The following is a 17,745-nucleotide window of genomic DNA, read 5'->3' on the forward strand; positions in this document are numbered from 1 at the left end:
GATGGAAACATGTTTTGTTGAAGTCTTGGCTCGTGTAAGCTCATAGTCCCTTTCTATTTCCCAGTGGCTCTAACAAAGCTCTGACAGATAGGCTATCTGATGTAAAGCTTTTCACTTGCAGTGGCGAGGGCCTCAATCAAAATCTGTCTGGATACATTGCATCATCATCATGTCAGACAATGGAAATAGGCCTTTATTAACTCTGTCTTTCCCTTATGTATCTCCTAGAACCGCTGATTATGAACGTTACTAGATGCTTCTCAGCTACCTTTAAAGGCCCATAACATTCACAAATCAATGTTTAATTAATGTTCACCAATCCATGACGGATGAGAAATCAAATTCTTCTGCCAACATTAGCTTCCAGAATTATGCAAATGCTTGACAGCGCTTGTTTGTTTTTTTCAGGGATCTTTGAAGAGGGGTATTTAAAACAAAGAAAGCATAGACCAAACATACTGGTGCTACCTTGGGGATTTTTGTTTGTGTGTCTGACAATATGAGAGACAGATGGAGAGAGCGCCTATTTGCATGCTGTGTTCTTGTTAGCAGAAAGGAATTGGCATTATGCAGTGGGCCTAACTTACTTTGTAACTTTGACAAACCTGTAGGGGCTGAATTGACCTTCAGAGACCATCCATCAACTACCTACATCTAAAAGAGTGGCCCCCGTCTTTTCCTGTGGCTTCTTACAGAAACTTGATTCCTAATGGAACAAGAGTAAAAGCCCAAAGCCCCACTAGCAGTGCCTAGAGGCTACAATGTCCATTAGATTACACAAAACGAGACTGTTGGATGAAGCAACATTCTTTACTTAAATTGTTCCTTGTCTTACAGCCTTACCAGTTGTGTGGCTAACATACAAAGCTTGAGAGTGTAATGGCGGAAGTACAATTTAGTTTTCTACATCCATCCAACCAACCAACCATCTTCCCATCTGTTGTCCATTATTTACCTGCTCACCCTGTTGAGGGCAACTGAATGTTGATACCCTCACAAGCATCACAGCAAGCCTGTTTTTTTTTTTAATCGCTCCTTGTCAGCTCATAAGGTCAAACATTTCCAGTCAACAAATCAAATATGTGGTACCACTGAGTACCACAACGATGCGCATAGTGGACAACGGATCTGCCGTGGGGGTGGAGGAACACTACATCTCCTCAGTATCTTGTTGAAGTCACAGTGAGTCAGGGCTATTCTATTAAAGCAGTCACAAGTGTTGTTAAACTTTTCAAAACTACACACAGATTTTTTGTTACAGTACTGTACAAGATGGCATGTCGAAAGCGGTTGCGGTGTGCTTACACCTACTCTGAGACACTGGTGACTGACTGACAAGTAGGAGGTTGTAGGGATGATTTTGGGAGGGCAAAGGGAGGTAGGAAAAGAATTTTTGGGTATTGTGTGTGGGGTGAAAATGCTCTAAATAAATAACAAAATGTTCCGAGTGAATAGGATGAATAGGTTTGGACTGATTTTTACAACTGCAATTAAATTTGTGTTGTTCTGAGAGAGAATAAATAGAGAAACAAAACGCCAGTCACCTGGTATGAGGCATAGCTGAGGCGGAAACTATAGATCTAGAAACCATAAAACTAATGGGGGGAAAAAGCATCCACGTACTCAAGTCTGTGCAAAAATTGTATTTACAGTAAATAAGCAAGCCTTCGGTTAAAGAAGGTCTCCGACTCGAGTGTGAGGATGCTTTTTTCCCCCATTTATCATTACAGAGAGAAAGTACTGAAAAAAGGTACTGTAGGGTACTGGTACAGAATTCCATGTATGGTTACTGGTACCAGCGTCAGTTCTAATGTGAACAATATTCAACCCTCCTTTCCTTCCAATGATTTGGTCAGGTTTAGGCACAAAACAACTCGGTTAGGTTTAGGGAAACATGGTTTGGGTTATAATTACTACTTTGTTAAGGTTAGGGGAACTCATGCTGACATCCATGGAGGACACATTTGTTGATTGAGAGATAAAGAGATACATATAGCCTTATCTTTAAAGAGAAACATACTGTTAATACACTGGAATAAGAACTTCCAGGAAGAAAGACAGCATCAGTCATTTCAGCAGGTGCCCCAAAATCATATACTGTATGTTTACCTGTGACAAAGTGACAAAAGTGTCAAAGCCCTCTAGCGGCCATAGTAATTCTGACTGGAGCAAAGGAGGTGAATAGGTTCAAGTTCTTTTTTCTTATCATGTGTGCCATGTTGAGGTAAGCAGTTAATTGGCAATGGAAACCTTAGGCAGCAGGCACCTTACAACAATGCTCATTAAATACAATATCTACAAAAATAAAATCTAAGACTAAATACATAATATCTGTGTGATGGACATTAATGTGTCGGTGTATCATACAGTTAATGTCTCATTCATCCGGCAATTGCTTTCCCACCTGTCAACTTCTGATATACAGTGTTTATTAAAAATAAATCAACCAAATAGATCAACAAAAACCAAACAACAAGCGCAAAGCACAAAGTAGCTTGTGGATGCAATTTTCTGTATTTCTGTGGGGAAGGACAGGCCAGACCAACATCACCATCCTTAAAGCTGAGTTGCTAGGATAGCAAAAAGGAAGAAAAGCAGTAGCAGTAGGGCAATGTACATCATTCACCCTATATTATGCTTTTATTTAAAATAGCTATCAAATGGGATTAACACAAAGGACTCATCTCAGAGCATCTCCCATTATCAGAAACTTGACATCTGTGAAACATGGTGGTTGAAACTCCACCTCTTTTTTTTCATTATTGAACAAAAAACTGCCTGTACTCATTCCCCCCTCACAGAACATGATGTTTTAAAGACACAGAAAGGTAGATTTGTCCTTTTTGTGACTTTGATTACTTTTCTGTTGGTGCTGAGTTGTGAGCAAGCAGTGCCATTCTCACAACCACAAAACATTGAACTTGTATTTGCTGAATGTGTGGGATAAGTCAAAGATCAAAGCTAATATGTGAGATTACTGCTTGGTGAATTTGGCATCCGGCAGCACTCAAGGGCACATTGTAGCAAGTCAAGCTTTAAAAGATAGATACTGTGAGCAATGCACACAAAGGATGCATGGCTAGGAGAAACTTCAAATTTTTACTCCTATTTCACATTAGTCTTAGATGGGGACTGGCACATAATTTATGTGTCCAATCTCCAGGTCTTCATCGACCATTGAGAGTAAAACCGTTGAATAAATTCTGAATGCTTAATAAATGAGCTTGATCTCATGTGGCCAAAGCAATGCACCCAGTTTTAGTGCCTCAACGGATTCCCACTAGGGCTGCACAATATAGTGTTTTGTTATCATCATTGCAATATTATATGGCGCAATACACACATCACAAAAGACTGAGACCGATCACAAAAGACATTCCGAGATTTTTTATCAGTAGAAATCTGCATTTCTAGTAGTTGTAACTGTCATTCTTTTTAAGCAGTGACTTTTATATGCAATCCAATATGTAAAGAATGTTGGAAGTAATCCCCTATCTCCTATCATCTGTCTATAAATTGCAGGAACATCTGTGTATGTCTGTCTGTCTGTGTGTTATGCGCATATCTCTCAAACCTTTAGTCTAATTGATTTCAAACAGGTGTCTCGGTAGGGTTCCAAGTTTGAAGTTGTTTGGATTAGAAATGCAAAATATATCGTTTAATATATCGGTAAAAGAAGCACACGTTGGCTTTTGCCGCTCTAGCCGCTGGCCACTCCCCCTCTCACCCTGTCGACCAAGGTAAGGCAAGGCAGCATTATTTGTATAGCACATTTCAGCTACAGGGCAATTCAAAGGGTTTTACATAAAAACAGTTTAAAAAAGTAAAAACAGATCAAACAAAAGAATAAAAGTTATGTGCCGAATAAGAAATTAAACATTAAAGAAATGGCCATTTAAAGAAATGCAACAACCATTTAAAGAAAGGCATCATAAAAAAGAAAGGTCTTTAGCCTTGATGTAAAAGAACTCAGAGTTGCAGCGGATCTGCAGTTTTCTGGCAGTTTTCTGTTTAGTTCTGACTCTGGGGACATAAAGCAGACCTGGCCCAGATGATCTGAGAGGTCTGGGTGGTTCATAGTGTAGTAGCAAATCAGAAATTAATTTTGGCCCTAAACCGTTTAGTGATTTATAAACTAGCAAAATTATTTTAAAATCAATTCTTTGAGGCACAGGAAGCCAGTGTAGGTCTTAGTGAGAACTTGAGCAGCAGCGTTCTGAATCATCTGCAGCTGTCTGATTGATTTTTTAGAAAGACCTGTAAAGACAGCATTATAGTAGTCAAGTATACTGAAGATAAAAGCATTGACAAGTTTTTTCCAAATCCTGTTGACATATAAATCCTTTAACCCTTGATATATTCTCAAGGTGATAATAGGCTGACTTTGTAATTGTCTTAATGTGGCAGTTAAAATTCAGGTCAGAGTCCCTGACGACACCAAGATTTCTGGCTTTGTCTGTTGTTTTTAACAGTGTTGTTTTAAGATGAGCACCGGCTTTTAATCTTTCCCCCTTTGGCTCCAAAACAACCACCTCAGTTTTTCAGTTCTGGCACATCCAGTTGTTAATTTGTTCAATGCAATAAGTCAGTTTTTGTGACTGTTGTCCCCTGGTGATACAGTTATGTAAATGTGTCTGTAATCTGCATAACTATGGTAATTTATTTGGTTGTTTGCCATAATCTGAGCCATTGGAAGCATTCTGTTAAACAGAAGAGGCCCCAGAACAGAGCCTTGGGGAACTCTGCACTTTATATTTGAATGCTCAGAGGCATAATTACCTATAGACACAAAGTAGTACCTATTCTTTAAGTAGGATTCAAACAGTTTAGTATTGAGCCAGAAAGGCCAACCCAGTTTTCCAATCAGTTTAGTAATATGTCATGGTCAACCGTGTCAAATGCAGCACTGAGATCAAGTAATACTAAGACTAAAATTTTGCCATTATCTGTGTCAAGGTGGATCTCATTAAAGACTTTGACAAGAGCTGTCAGTGCTGTGCTGTGGTTGGAAAAGCAACTGGAAGGTATCAAAACTGTTGTTTAATGACAAGAAATGGTTGAGTTGTTGAAAAAACGCTTTTTCAATGATTTAACTTAAAAACAGAAGGTTTGATATTGGGCTATAGTTGCTCATTAATTACGTGTTTAGATTGTTCTTTTTTAAGAGTGGCTGGATCACTGCCAAGTTTTAATTAGGTAATTTAATTTTCTGAGGGTTTGGCTGGTTAAGGTTGGGTTTACAAGAAGCATCATTGATCATTGACTGACTTTCTCTTTATCTTATTATCAAGTAAACTCATCTAATATCATTGCCACAATGGTAGAGTCTGTAATTGATTTAACTTATGACATAGTGTTGTAGTAGTATAGTTTAGTATTATAATCTGGCGTAATGAATGAGCCACCATGATGACCACATCTTATCATCTTTTTTAGGAACATTTTTAATATATATATCTGCTGGTGAGCAGAGTAAAGGCTGATGGGCCGTCTGAAAAATTAGTTTTGAAAGCCCTTAATCTCAACACTTGATAACGTAATTCAATTGGAAGTTTGTAATATATTACAAGCAGCTCAGCCCAGCAGCTGTGTTAGTCATTCTCACACATATTTAAATTATAAAGCTTCATGTTGCTGCACATGTGCGCTGCCTTTTCTCTCACCTTGAAGGTTTTAATCACTGATCTTTTTCCAACAGTGGAGAGAATGCAGTTTGATTTAGCAACATATCAGAATAAAATTCAGTGTTGTAAATTAAAATTATAATTTCTTTCTATAAACATGTCACTAATACAAATAAAGCAATCATCCCATCCATCATTCTTCATCCGCTTATCCGGTATTGGGTCGCGGGGGCAGCAGCTCCAGTAGGGGACCCCAAACTTCCCTTCCCATCATATTCTCTCACACACAAGGATCCACCTTGAACAATCATATAGAGAGAGTGAGCCAAGACCACTACTTATTTTATTTTATCACCCAGTTTCTATCCTGCATTAATAGCCTCATTTTCAACATCACTCTAATTGAAATGTTGTCCAAAATGAGAGTGTTCCCATGTAACAGTGATCTGCACCAATCAACTGCAAGGAGACTTAGTGAATAGATTGGTCCGTTTCTGTGATGCAGTATAGTGAACAATGCTGTTGATCCATTTAGGGACAACCTGACTTCTGAGACATCAGAGTTTGCTGTTGCAACAGCAAACTTTTTGAATCAAGAAACATCAATTCACATGAATCTTCTCATAGTGTTGATGTTAATCATAAGAAGACTTTCCACATGAATTACCGGTGTGCATTTTTACATTGACCTCCCATTAGTTCAGCCATTTGCTTCATTGCCTCAGCCCAGTCCATAATAAGGTATTAGCTCCTGCTGGTTGAGGGAACTATGCATGTGTGTGTATGTGTGTGTGTGTGTGTGTGTGTGTGTGTGTGTCTGTGCACTAATGCTTGGTGTTAGTGTTACATTAGGCATACATAAGCGGCAATTCTGAATGTGAGTAAATAAACAGCCACAGTCTATTCATCTGACTCAGAGAAGGGCTGCTGTACAAACTCATGTCTGATGTTTGCAAAGAGTGATTGTTTATGTTTGAGAAATAGTATGAGGTTAATACTAACAAATTGACTTATGCAATAACTTAAAGCTACATTAATGAGTAGTATTGTGATATTAACTTGAGCGTAATGGGAAAGCATGCGGTCACTCACTTTTGCAGCTATTTTGAGCTTTTTAATCGCACTAATAGAGTCTCAGTCTCTGTTATCAAACCCCAGAGCAAATCTCTCTCTTTATATTATGAATTAGCAAATGAAGACTCTACACATACAAATAAATCATTTGGACATGCACAGATTATGTGCAGATGCAAGAAACATCTAATCTTTGCAGTAATATTTAATTTACCTCCAAATTATATCCAATTTGTCAATTTGAACACATGTTCAAATTACTGGCAGTTGTATTGGAGATTATTTTAATTTCGTTATAGCAACTTTATTTTTAAAGTATCTTTTTTATACAATAGTGACAGCTTTCCCTTTGACAGTTAATGTACAAAAACTACCAGCTAGGGCAGGTGTACAAGGACTATGGGGACATATCCAGCTTCTGTCTGTAATGATCACTAAGCAAACAGTCTGAAATTAAATATTTAATGAAATCAAAGCATTTTTTACAAACAATAATGTCTTTGCAAGTCCGTGTAAGACTGAGTTGAAAAATGCTGCTTTAAAATAACAGGTTTCCGTTCACCTCCGTTGTACCTAGATGGCAGCAGATGTATCTACAAGAAGTTAATGAGACACATAGCTGTTCCCTACAGTTACCTGGCGACTTGGATGATGTCACAGAGCAATGATTGGTTTGACTGGGCAGTTGAGTTGTTAGGATGTTTAGTGAGGACTCTCTTTTTTCATGCTACTGTGTGTGTCCGGTGCCTCCCCAAAATGTCATTTTCATTCATCTTTCAATGATTTGCAATGTAGAAGAGTGGAGATTAATCGACTAGTATCATGTCTGTGTGATTGTTTTGATCCAACACTTTCCAATTTAAGAGTGCAGATCAAACATACCACCAGTCATGCTGGCTTCAAAGGGACTCAATCAGCTTAAAGGTAATGTCTGCTTCATGGAGTCTAAAAGAAACTGTTGACAGTAACCAGTGGCAATTACCCACTGACTAAAAGTGCACTGCTTTCGGCATGTATTGCTATAGTCACACTAAAGGTGTATTGTTAATGTGAAACCAAAACCAGTGCCCACCAGATAAAGTTTGAGCGGAAGCTTTTTATAATTATGGGGATTGTCTAATCAGAGTGATTTTTCACATGATCTTATTGCAGTACCACATGCTGTATGTGTGCATGCCAGTGAAATCACCATAATGTGGGAGCTGATAGCTGCTTATTGAGGCACTCTAATCATCTGTTCAGATGATCAGAGACACTTAACGATAAATTCTAACATGTTTTGCATCTAAATGCAAGAGCTTTTAACCCTAACCCCAAACCATTTGTCAAGCATGCTTCTGATTCTGACCTGGGCTCATTTTACAGTTTTCTTACAATTATTTTTTGGGGGAATTCATGTCTTTCAGTCAAGTCAAGTATATATAAATAGTGCCTTTAAAAACAACCAAATTGGAATAAAGTGTTAGTCCAAGTGAATGGCACAACAGTAGCAAGTGAAATAACATTGACAAAAAATTTTACAAAAAAAAGTGATATAAGCTCAAATAAGAAGTGTCTCATTGTCTTATTAAGAATTTATCCTCCTATGTAAATCTGCTTTTTACCTTCTCCTGCCATACTCAAGCATGAATACATGCAAGCAAATGCATGGATGTACTGTATATAAATAGCGCTATATAAATTCAGCACATTTACATTTACATTTATAAATCGGCCTTAGCCAAAAGTACAAAATAAGGAAAGTCAAATGAATACCGCATTCACATCCCAGGTTGAGTCTAGTGGCACACATTAAGCAACTTCACAGCAAATAGTTGTACAGACCAACAGATGCTTACAAGAAGCAATAGATCATTTTCAGCGCTGTAGAATACTGAAAGATGATTAAACATCTCAGTCAGGGGCGACCACTAGCTTACCCAGTGGATTGTGTAGCCAGGTAGGCCTTGGCAGCGGCCCGGGTTTGGCTCCGACCCTGGGCCTTTGCTGCGTGTCATCCCCCCTCTCTCTCCCCTTTCCTGTCTTCAGCTCTATTCTGTCAATTGAAGACCACGAAGGCCTGAAAAACCAACAAAAAATGGTTCAGTCAACAGAAACATTACTAAACGTCCTCCACTAAAAAATGGGTTTTAATTATTGTAACTTCATTTGGATCTTTCACTGTACAGAATGATTTATGTGCAGACTTTCACACTAGAAGGTTGTTTTCACTTTTACCTGCTGAAGGGGCAAAGTTTGGGTAACACTTTACTAGAATGACATGACCTATAAACCCTAACCTAACCCTATCCATAACTTGTCATGACAAAACCGAATGACACTTACTACAGTAGCGTCATGTCATATGCAGTGCGTTTATTCAATTCAATTCAATTCAATTTTGTTTGTAATATCAATTCATAACAAGAGTTATCTTGAGACACTTTACAGATAGAGTAGGTTTAAACCACACTACAATTTACAAGGACCCAACTGTTCTAGTTCATGTCTCGTTTATAATGTTCATGACACGTTCATGAGAGTGTCATGTCACTCTTTTGTAGATACCTTCAAGTTAAGTGTAACCAAAGTTTCCCCTTATTATGAGTCGAACACGTGTACGCACAGCACAAGCATAGGCAAGATTTTATGACATCACAACTGGTTTGGCCAATCAATCATGGTTGAATATCCAGTACAACTACAAGCCTTCAGTGCACATACACTAATTATGGTGGGGATTTTGAGAATCTTTGCATTTAAATACCAAATATTTAGACAGCACACCACAAAGTGGGAGAAATTAGGTAAAAACGACAATTTGATGTGATGCATTGAGGTGTCCTAAAACCATCCACTCATCAAAATCATCCAACACTAGAAATCACTGAAAAATAATTTTAGCCATCAAAACATCCAAATGTGTGCAGTGTGTATCATGAAGTGATCTAGTCAAGCTTGAAACGAGTACACAGGTCAATGAGTAAGAACAGTGCATGCTGCAAAGTGGACATGACAGCAGTTTAGCCCACTAAAGCCCGCTTGTAATTGGAATGATATCAACCCTTTTGTGAAATGCGGGACAGTGAGTACACACATTAGCAATTCGCCCACATAGTCTTTTAGTCACTTGTCATCATAATCCCAAATACTAGTCATTAATACTTTTTAGTTTTAGTTTTTTATCTTTAATTGATGTGGAGCTGGATTGTTTTTGCTGGTGGTCTCATCTGTAAACATGTGATTAAAAATGAATAGCAGTTGAATAGGAAAAAAAAACTATTAACATAATACGGGAAGGTTTAAGTACTCCGTCCTCTACTGAGCCTTTTACTTATTCAAATCCTCCCATGCCATTAACATTCCAAAAAACATGGCAACATGTTTTTATGTAGGGTGTTTTTCTGTACCAGAATTGTATAATTCATATTTCACTCGTGTATTACATTTCTTTCCACTTTAGTTTCAGGAGAAAACAAAAACAGTATTTCATGTTCTTAAAAGGAAGCCCTTTGCGTTATTACTTCCTGCCAACTTTGTCATTTACCACCACAACTAGATTAAATACACAGTAGATGAATGAAGATAAAGAGACTGGCAAATGAATGAGAGTTGCTGTGCCGTCAGAGGTTGCAGTAAGTCATCTATATTGGCTCTTTCCAGAGGCTGTCAGTCAGCTTTTTTACAACGCCCCTCCTTAATAACTACACTGTCTCGGCAGCTTGATGCCCTGCTTAGGCCAAACTGTTTGGGTTTCAGAGATTGTCCTCCATGTCATGGCTGCAGCTTCCCTTTTCTTGTAAGAGAGAGAGAGAAATTGAATGTCAGGAGGTTGACATTCTTTTTCGGTGTTGCTTATGTGTTTGAACCATAAGCAAAAGTTGAGAATGGAATAAACTAATCTTTAAATCTTCATGTCTGAATGTGGAGGAAATATTTAACACGTTTCTGCTTTGTCAGCCTCCTCATTATCTGCACATCCTGAATCTGTTACTCTCAGACTGCCGAAGCATCATCATACAGTATTTTTGCAGCTTGATATTACTGTCTCATAATAACCAACTCAAATTGATTTAGAAAATTGTTGTTATTTATGTGCTGAATAAATCTGCTAATATAATATATAATCTACTGAACATTATCAGGGTTTACTGGTTCCTAATCTCTTATCACCCTCATCAATAGATAATTAATGATGAAAATAATGTTCTGTAGCAACACTATACAAAACAAACTTGAAAGTTACTATATAATTTAATAACAATGTGACCATCAGTCAGTGAATGGAGCTGTTTTCCCTGTTTTGCTGAAATTCATGCAAGGGCACTGGTTTTTGTTCTGAATAAAGCAGAGAGCCGACTCACTCTGGATCACTGGAGTGTATCTTAAGATGGCCTTGAACAGAAAGCCTGTGTTTTAGAACTTTTGAGACAAAAGCAGATGATTTTTGTTCGTTGCATCTTATGACAGGATGACACTGCAACACATACTGTCAATCTCCTCAAATAGCCTACATACAGGCACGCTCAAACACACGCCCTACTGAGCCCATACTGTCTTTTTAAATATATGTTTGTGCACAAACACTTACAAAAGAACTATTTTCTGAATATGTCTGTGCAGTGACATGGAGCACAACAGAAGTGCAGCCATAATTATCATCTATTTATCTGAGAAAAGTGATCTGTATATCAATTCATGTTTTTTTCCAAATTCATTCGAGGGTACTGTAAATGGGAAGGCGTGTATAATTGCGTCACACTCAGGAATATTATTCTGTGGACTTAAATTACAGGTATGAAGAAGCAGATATTGGTCCATAGCAATTTGTTTTAGAATAGCCATGAAACCATTTACATTTAGATAGTATTTTGCCGTGTAGCATAATGAACAGTGCCCGACTGAACTAAGCCAAAAGCTTAATTAAAGTTTTTGGTGAGACTTCACTTTAGGAAGCCATTTTCTCGCACCAACACTGAAAATCAATTTGAAAACCTTTGCTAACAGGCCAGAACTGCTAAGTTTTTTTAACACTGTGCTCTGGCACTGTTAACAGTGAGCTAGAGGAGCACGTCTGGAAAAAATATAAAGTAAAAATAATTTGTAAAGAAATATAATGTAAAAAACAGTGCCGTGGTTCTTCAGTAATCTAAAAGGTTGTGTCAGTATGCTTTATAAACACTTTGTTTCATACAATAAAACCACCGCACTAAGCAAAGAGCACCTAGGTGACTAAGTCTGGCTAAGGAACAGCCAGTGCCCACACCTTGAATGAAGAGGGGAAATAATACTCATATGCCTCTGCACTGCTACAACATAATTATACTGTTTAATGTGATCAATATTGTAATGATGATGAGAATGATATACGTTTGTTTGTCAAAAAGGGGTTTTGAAAGTTTTCCTGGTACATTATATTAGCTGACACTGCCATCTGTTCAGGTTAAGTGAACTGAAATCTCTGATCTCATTCTGTTGTCATGTAGCCTTGGCACCCCGCTCACCCACCTATCTCCCCCCTGGACCTACTCTGGGAATCAAACACTCTCAGGAGAGACCCGACAGTCAGAGTTTGGCTGCTTCTACTCCATCGCCACGGTAAGTAAAAAGTACTGTACTTCTTGTTGTTTCTATAGCAACTGTTCCCACTCATGTCTTCAGGATACTGTGCAAAGCGGAGAGTAAAGGAGAGCTGCACCGACAATAGTACTAACAATCGTAGTGGCTGGTGTTAAAGGTCCTATTGCATGAAAATTTCACTTTAGGATTTTTTTAAAACATTAATATGAGTTCCCCCAGCCTGCAAATGGTCCCCCAGTGGCTAGAAATGGCGATAGGTGTAAACCGAGCCCTGGGTATCCTGCTCTGCCTTTGAGAAAATGAAAGCTCAGATGGGCCGATCCGGACCTCCCCTTTCTTTGCTTTGCCCGCCCAGAGAATTTGGCCCACCCACGAGAGAGAGACATCATGGATTTCAAACAAGCAAAGTGGCAGTTGGTCAAGGCCACACCTCCAGCATCCACCTTGGACCCCCTCCTAAAAATCTACAGACTCAGACATGGCACATACTAAGGAAAGCTCATTGTGGGACTGGCTCTAGTGGCTGTAATTCTGCACCAAGGCTGCCTTTTGGGAAAGAGACTTCAAATACAGTATCAGGGGACCACTAAGGCCAATCTGAAAGAATCCAAAGAGCACCATGTCATGGGACCTTTAAATAGTGATATTTTTGGATTAAAGCAGTTGACAGAATATTTCTGTCTGATTTGTATGGCTTCAAATGTAGGCCTAAGCATGTTAATGGAAATATTTCCAAAAAAGTTATCCTCCAAAATTTTGTATTCTTACTAATTTTGAAAAGCCTCTGAAACAGCATTACGATTGTGACATTATGATCCCAGGAAACTCATATTTTTATGCAAGCCAAAGCGCTATGCAAGTCACATTGGTGAACACTCAATCGATCATCTTAAAATTGAAATTCAAAAAGACATGCAAACATTAGGTTTTGATAAACCATTCACGATTCGTTCATCTGCTGTGTAGGTGTACTCGTCCTTGGCTTGTTTTTTTTTTTACTGTATTGCTTCTAAGTCTTTTTTCTCTCTTCAATCTTACCTCCCTATTTTCCTCTCTCTTTCTCTATCTCTTTCTAACACTTTCTCTTTCTCTCTCTCTCTCTCCCCCCCAGGTGTTAATGAGTGACAGAGGTTATGTGATGGCCCAACTAGCGGCCAGGACAGATCCTGCTGCACACTGAACAAACTGGATGCAACACAGTAGAGCCTAAACAGGTAGGACTGGATGGCTAGATTTGGACTTTTTAAGACTTTTTGGAAAACCTTTGTGGGCAAGTTAAAATAAAGATTTTCAACCATTTAATGTTGTAAGGCCTTGGGCACAGTTTTTAAAGTGCAGCATTTTTAAAAGCACATTCTGAGGGAAACTTTATTTTCATCAACTTTGGGAAATTTAATAAAAACAATACACACAGCAGCCCAAAAATTACAGCCCTTAGCTCCCTGCTTCCTTATGTCTAATTTACAACTCCCTTTCGATTGTGCTTGCAGAATGGATTTTCCCAGTTACGCTGAAGGGGTGTTTGCCACAAACAGCAGTGGTAATGACTCACTGGAGACTACCAAACTCCCTCCTAGTAAGATCCTGCTTTCACTGACCCTGTCCGTACTGGCTATCCTGACTACATTCTTCAACTGCCTGGTGATCACAGCTATAGCAGTCACACGCAAGTTGCACCACCCAGCCAACTACCTCATCTGCTCATTAGCAGTAACCGACCTGCTGGTGGCTGTGCTGGTCATGCCCTTCAGTATTATGTACATCCAGAAAGAGACCTGGAACATGGGCCAGGTGGTGTGTACCATCTGGTTGAGTGTGGATATCACCTGTTGCACATGCTCCATCTTGCACCTTGCTGCAATCGCCATCGACCGTTACAGAGCCATTACAGATGCAGTGGAGTACTCCCGCAAACGCACGGGAGCCAGGGCTGGGGCGATGGTGGCAGTGGTGTGGCTGTTGTCCATCCTCATCTCACTACCTCCTCTAATCTGGCGGCACTACAGCGGGGATACAGAGCAGGAAGACCAGTGCATCATGATGCACCATCACATTACCTTTACCTTGTACTCCACCCTTGGAGCGTTCTACATTCCCCTGCTGCTCATCCTCATCCTCTACTACAAAATCTACCGGGCCGCTCAGACCCTGTATATGCGCAGGGAGGCCAGCCGGGCTAGCCGTCACTCAGGCATGACTAATGGGAGCATGATCCCATCATCCTACCCTGCTGGAGATGGTGACGGCAATGGAGGTCCTCAAAGTCCAGAGCCCATAAGCCCACCAGAAAAGTCTTTCTCTGAACCATCAACCGAGGAGCCTCCACGTGAACGGGTGCGTGTATCGGTAAAAGCTTTCCATAGCAAGTCGCGCCGGCACGAGTCACATAGTGAGTCACGTAGTGATTCTCGTAGTGAGTCACGTCGGAGCCAGTTTTACCAAGGACCACGGATCTCAGGCTCTCGGGAGCGCAAAGCGGCATCAACATTGGGGTTGATAATAGGGGCCTTTGTCATCTGTTGGTTGCCATTTTTCGTCAAGGAGGTGATCGTTAACACCTGCAGTTCTTGTAGTACTTCGATGGAGATGGCTGACTTTTTGACATGGTTGGGCTACCTAAACTCGCTAATCAACCCCCTCATCTACACCATCTTTAATGAAGACTTTAAAAAAGCTTTCCAAAGACTTGTTAGGTGCAGTCATTACCTCTGATGGTTACAATTGTGCTTGATCATACCCATAAACCACCACACATGCACATGTAACTGGCAGGGACAAATTAAAGGCTGGAGGTAAAAGAGTACCGACTGCATACTGACTAAATGTGCCTGAGAGACAGTAAGGATTGACTTCCATCTCCACCCAACATCCCAACAGCCTAAATGGCACCAGCTCAGAAATGAGCTTTGAAGCAAAGTTCCATGTTTAAATCAAAGTTCTGTTAATAATAGAACGGCCTGAGATTTCCTTGATGTTAATTGGTGTGTTTGAAAGGACATGGACATGTTGGTTTTTAGAAAATAGGCCATCACTGACCTTTGAGGTTTGGGTTCTGAGCATTAGAGATCAGCCCCATTAAAGGAGCTTGAAATAGCTGACCATTATATCCATTCCATCTAATGACCTCCCTTGTATCTACTCCAAGCTGCTGGCTAATGTGTAAAATACCACACCATACCAAGTGATGATTTCCTGTGTCCATTACATTATAGAGGGGGATATTTATCTGATTGACTGTCAAAGTGATTGTGAACAAAAATTGTTGAATGTGACTTGTCTTCGGCAAAGCACTCCAACAGATATGAATTATAAATTTGTCGATTGTTAAAGCTTTTTGTCTGGTAATGGCAACGTACTGGCTAAATTCATCTGAGAATCCAAAAGCAGGAAGTTATTGCCTGCCATTCATAAATTTCACAACACTGAACTCAACATACCATGATGTAAATGTTTAAATTAACAGTTAAGAATGCCACCAATGTGAATTATATGTTTTATGTTCTAGGACCAAATCATACTATTAATAAAACATTCACAATTTTGAAATAGGATTTACTTGGGGACCAATACAAAAATTGAGCTTGTTTCAACTTTACAACAGACTCTGTCACTTTAAATGATGTTTTGCACAAAATTTTAAGTTTCATTAACATATTTAGTATTGCCAAGAGTATTTATTTTTTAAATCTATCCTGGAGCCATTAAACACCCTATCCCATCTCGCTCCCATGTAATAGCCAGCATTAGGTCAATGAATGTGAGAACCACCAGTGCAGAAATCCTCATTACATTAATCCCACTCAAGTACTTGGAATAGAACTACTATTTCTTTACTGCCTCCAAGAGGGAACACGATATGTTGATGGAAATATTGTGGATGAGTCATGTGTGAGGGTGTACTGTATGCCAGAGAGATAATACACAGTTTGTTATACACACACATACAGTGACAGTATGACCAGTTATTGTAAACGGTTTCTTTCTTTGTCTCTCTCTGTCTCAATAATAAATAATAAACAGCCCACATATGAATGATCTTCCCCGTTCTTCTGAGTTAATGATCATTTCCTGAGTGAAGATTTGGTACAGTATTTATACGGAGAGAATGATAGCAGCAATGAACATTGATTGTATTTCAACCCCATATTTCAATCTGCTGAATGTGAAGAGACCAGTTATTTTCTATATTCTGATGTGATAGCGCCCCCTGGTGGATAGCAGAATGACTACAGACTTTCCAGTTGGCTGAAATGAACCCCATCGTTCTCTCTCTCTCTCTCTTTCTCTCTCTCTCTCTCTCTCTCTCTCTCTCTCTCTCTCTCTCTATCTCTCTCTCTCTCTCACTCTCTCTCTCTGTATTTCGCTCTCTCTCTTTATCTCTCTCTCTTGGTCTAGAAATATTGTATTGCTCATATGGCCTCATACACCAAACAAATAAAAGTAATTAAAATCAACTGTACAGGTCCTCCCTGTTACATAGACTGTTTCATGGAAAATATATGTATGCTTTTTATTACACAAGAAGTATTCTAAAAGAGTACATTAAATCTGAATGCCTTAATTCACTGTAGCCTATGTGTGATAGTGAATCTTTAACAATAACCCTCCCATCATAGCCACTACCCTTCAACGACACAGACATACTTTATTTCCCCTCTGTCTTGTCAAACGTACAGTTAGAAGTTCCCAGTTCCACACACCAGTGTTGTGGAGCTGATGCAGCCATGAAAGTGGTTCCTCACATACTGTATATGGTGGGGCCAGTCGCTTGTGCTTTACCTGATTTGCTAAGGTAGGCTGTAGAACTGGAAGTCCACAACATTTTTCCTATGTCTCGTTAATTAAGGCACCCTGTGCAGGAAAACCGAACAGCTGGTGGGTGTCTCCAGGTACTAGCAGGAAAACATGGACTTGCCACTCTTCTCTTCCACACAAAACACCACTGGCAGAACTAGAGTCCTATGTCCCAAAAGTGTTTTTGACCCAGCACCACCTATCCAAACTGAAGTCTGCAATTTGTTTCAAAAGTTTAATGGTCCCATGACATGGCAGTCTATTGATGCTTTTATGGAGGCCTTAGTGGTCCCCTAATGCTGTATCTGAAGTCTCTTTCCCAAAATACAGCCTTTGTGCAGAATTACAGCTATTAGAGCCAGTCCCACCATGAGCTTTCCTTAGTATGTGCCATTTTTGAGTCTGTAGCTATTGAAAAGGAGAAGGGGGGGGCAAGGTGGAGGCTGGGGTTGTGGCCTTGACCAACTGCCACTTTGCTAGTTTGAAAGCCATAATGTCTCTCTCTCTCTCTCATGGGTAGGCCAAATTCTCTGGGCAGGCAAAGCAGACAAAGGGGAGGTAACCTTGCTCCTCATGACCTCATAAGGGGCAAGATTGCAAATCGTCCTATCTGAGCTTTCATTTTCTCAAAGACAGAGTAGGATACCCAGGGCTCGGTTAACACCTATCACCATTTCTAGCCACTGGGGGATCA

General features: G+C 39.6%; 1 protein-coding gene across 3 annotated transcripts in view; it reads left to right on the forward strand.

The window, feature by feature from the left end:
- Positions 1-16,294, forward strand: part of htr1fa (5-hydroxytryptamine (serotonin) receptor 1Fa) — a 19,305-nt gene extending 3,011 nt beyond the window's left edge. Inside the window, exons 2-4 of one of the 3 annotated variants that reach the window (XM_034885382.1) lie at positions 12,164-12,286; positions 13,369-13,471; positions 13,748-16,294. In XM_034885382.1, coding sequence (XP_034741273.1) covers positions 13,749-14,969 — 1,221 coding nt within the window. In that variant the 5' untranslated portion in view covers positions 12,164-12,286; positions 13,369-13,471; position 13,748 and the 3' untranslated portion in view covers positions 14,970-16,294. Of the gene's footprint in view, positions 1-12,047; positions 12,287-13,368; positions 13,472-13,747 lie in introns of those variants that run through there. The other 2 variants (XM_034885385.1, XM_034885384.1) reach the window with 2 other exon arrangements.
- The last annotated feature ends 1,451 nt before the right edge of the window (positions 16,295-17,745 follow it).

Source organism: Etheostoma cragini, chromosome 11 (genome assembly GCF_013103735.1).
Source record: "Etheostoma cragini isolate CJK2018 chromosome 11, CSU_Ecrag_1.0, whole genome shotgun sequence".
Taxonomy (NCBI): Eukaryota; Metazoa; Chordata; class Actinopteri; order Perciformes; family Percidae; genus Etheostoma; species Etheostoma cragini.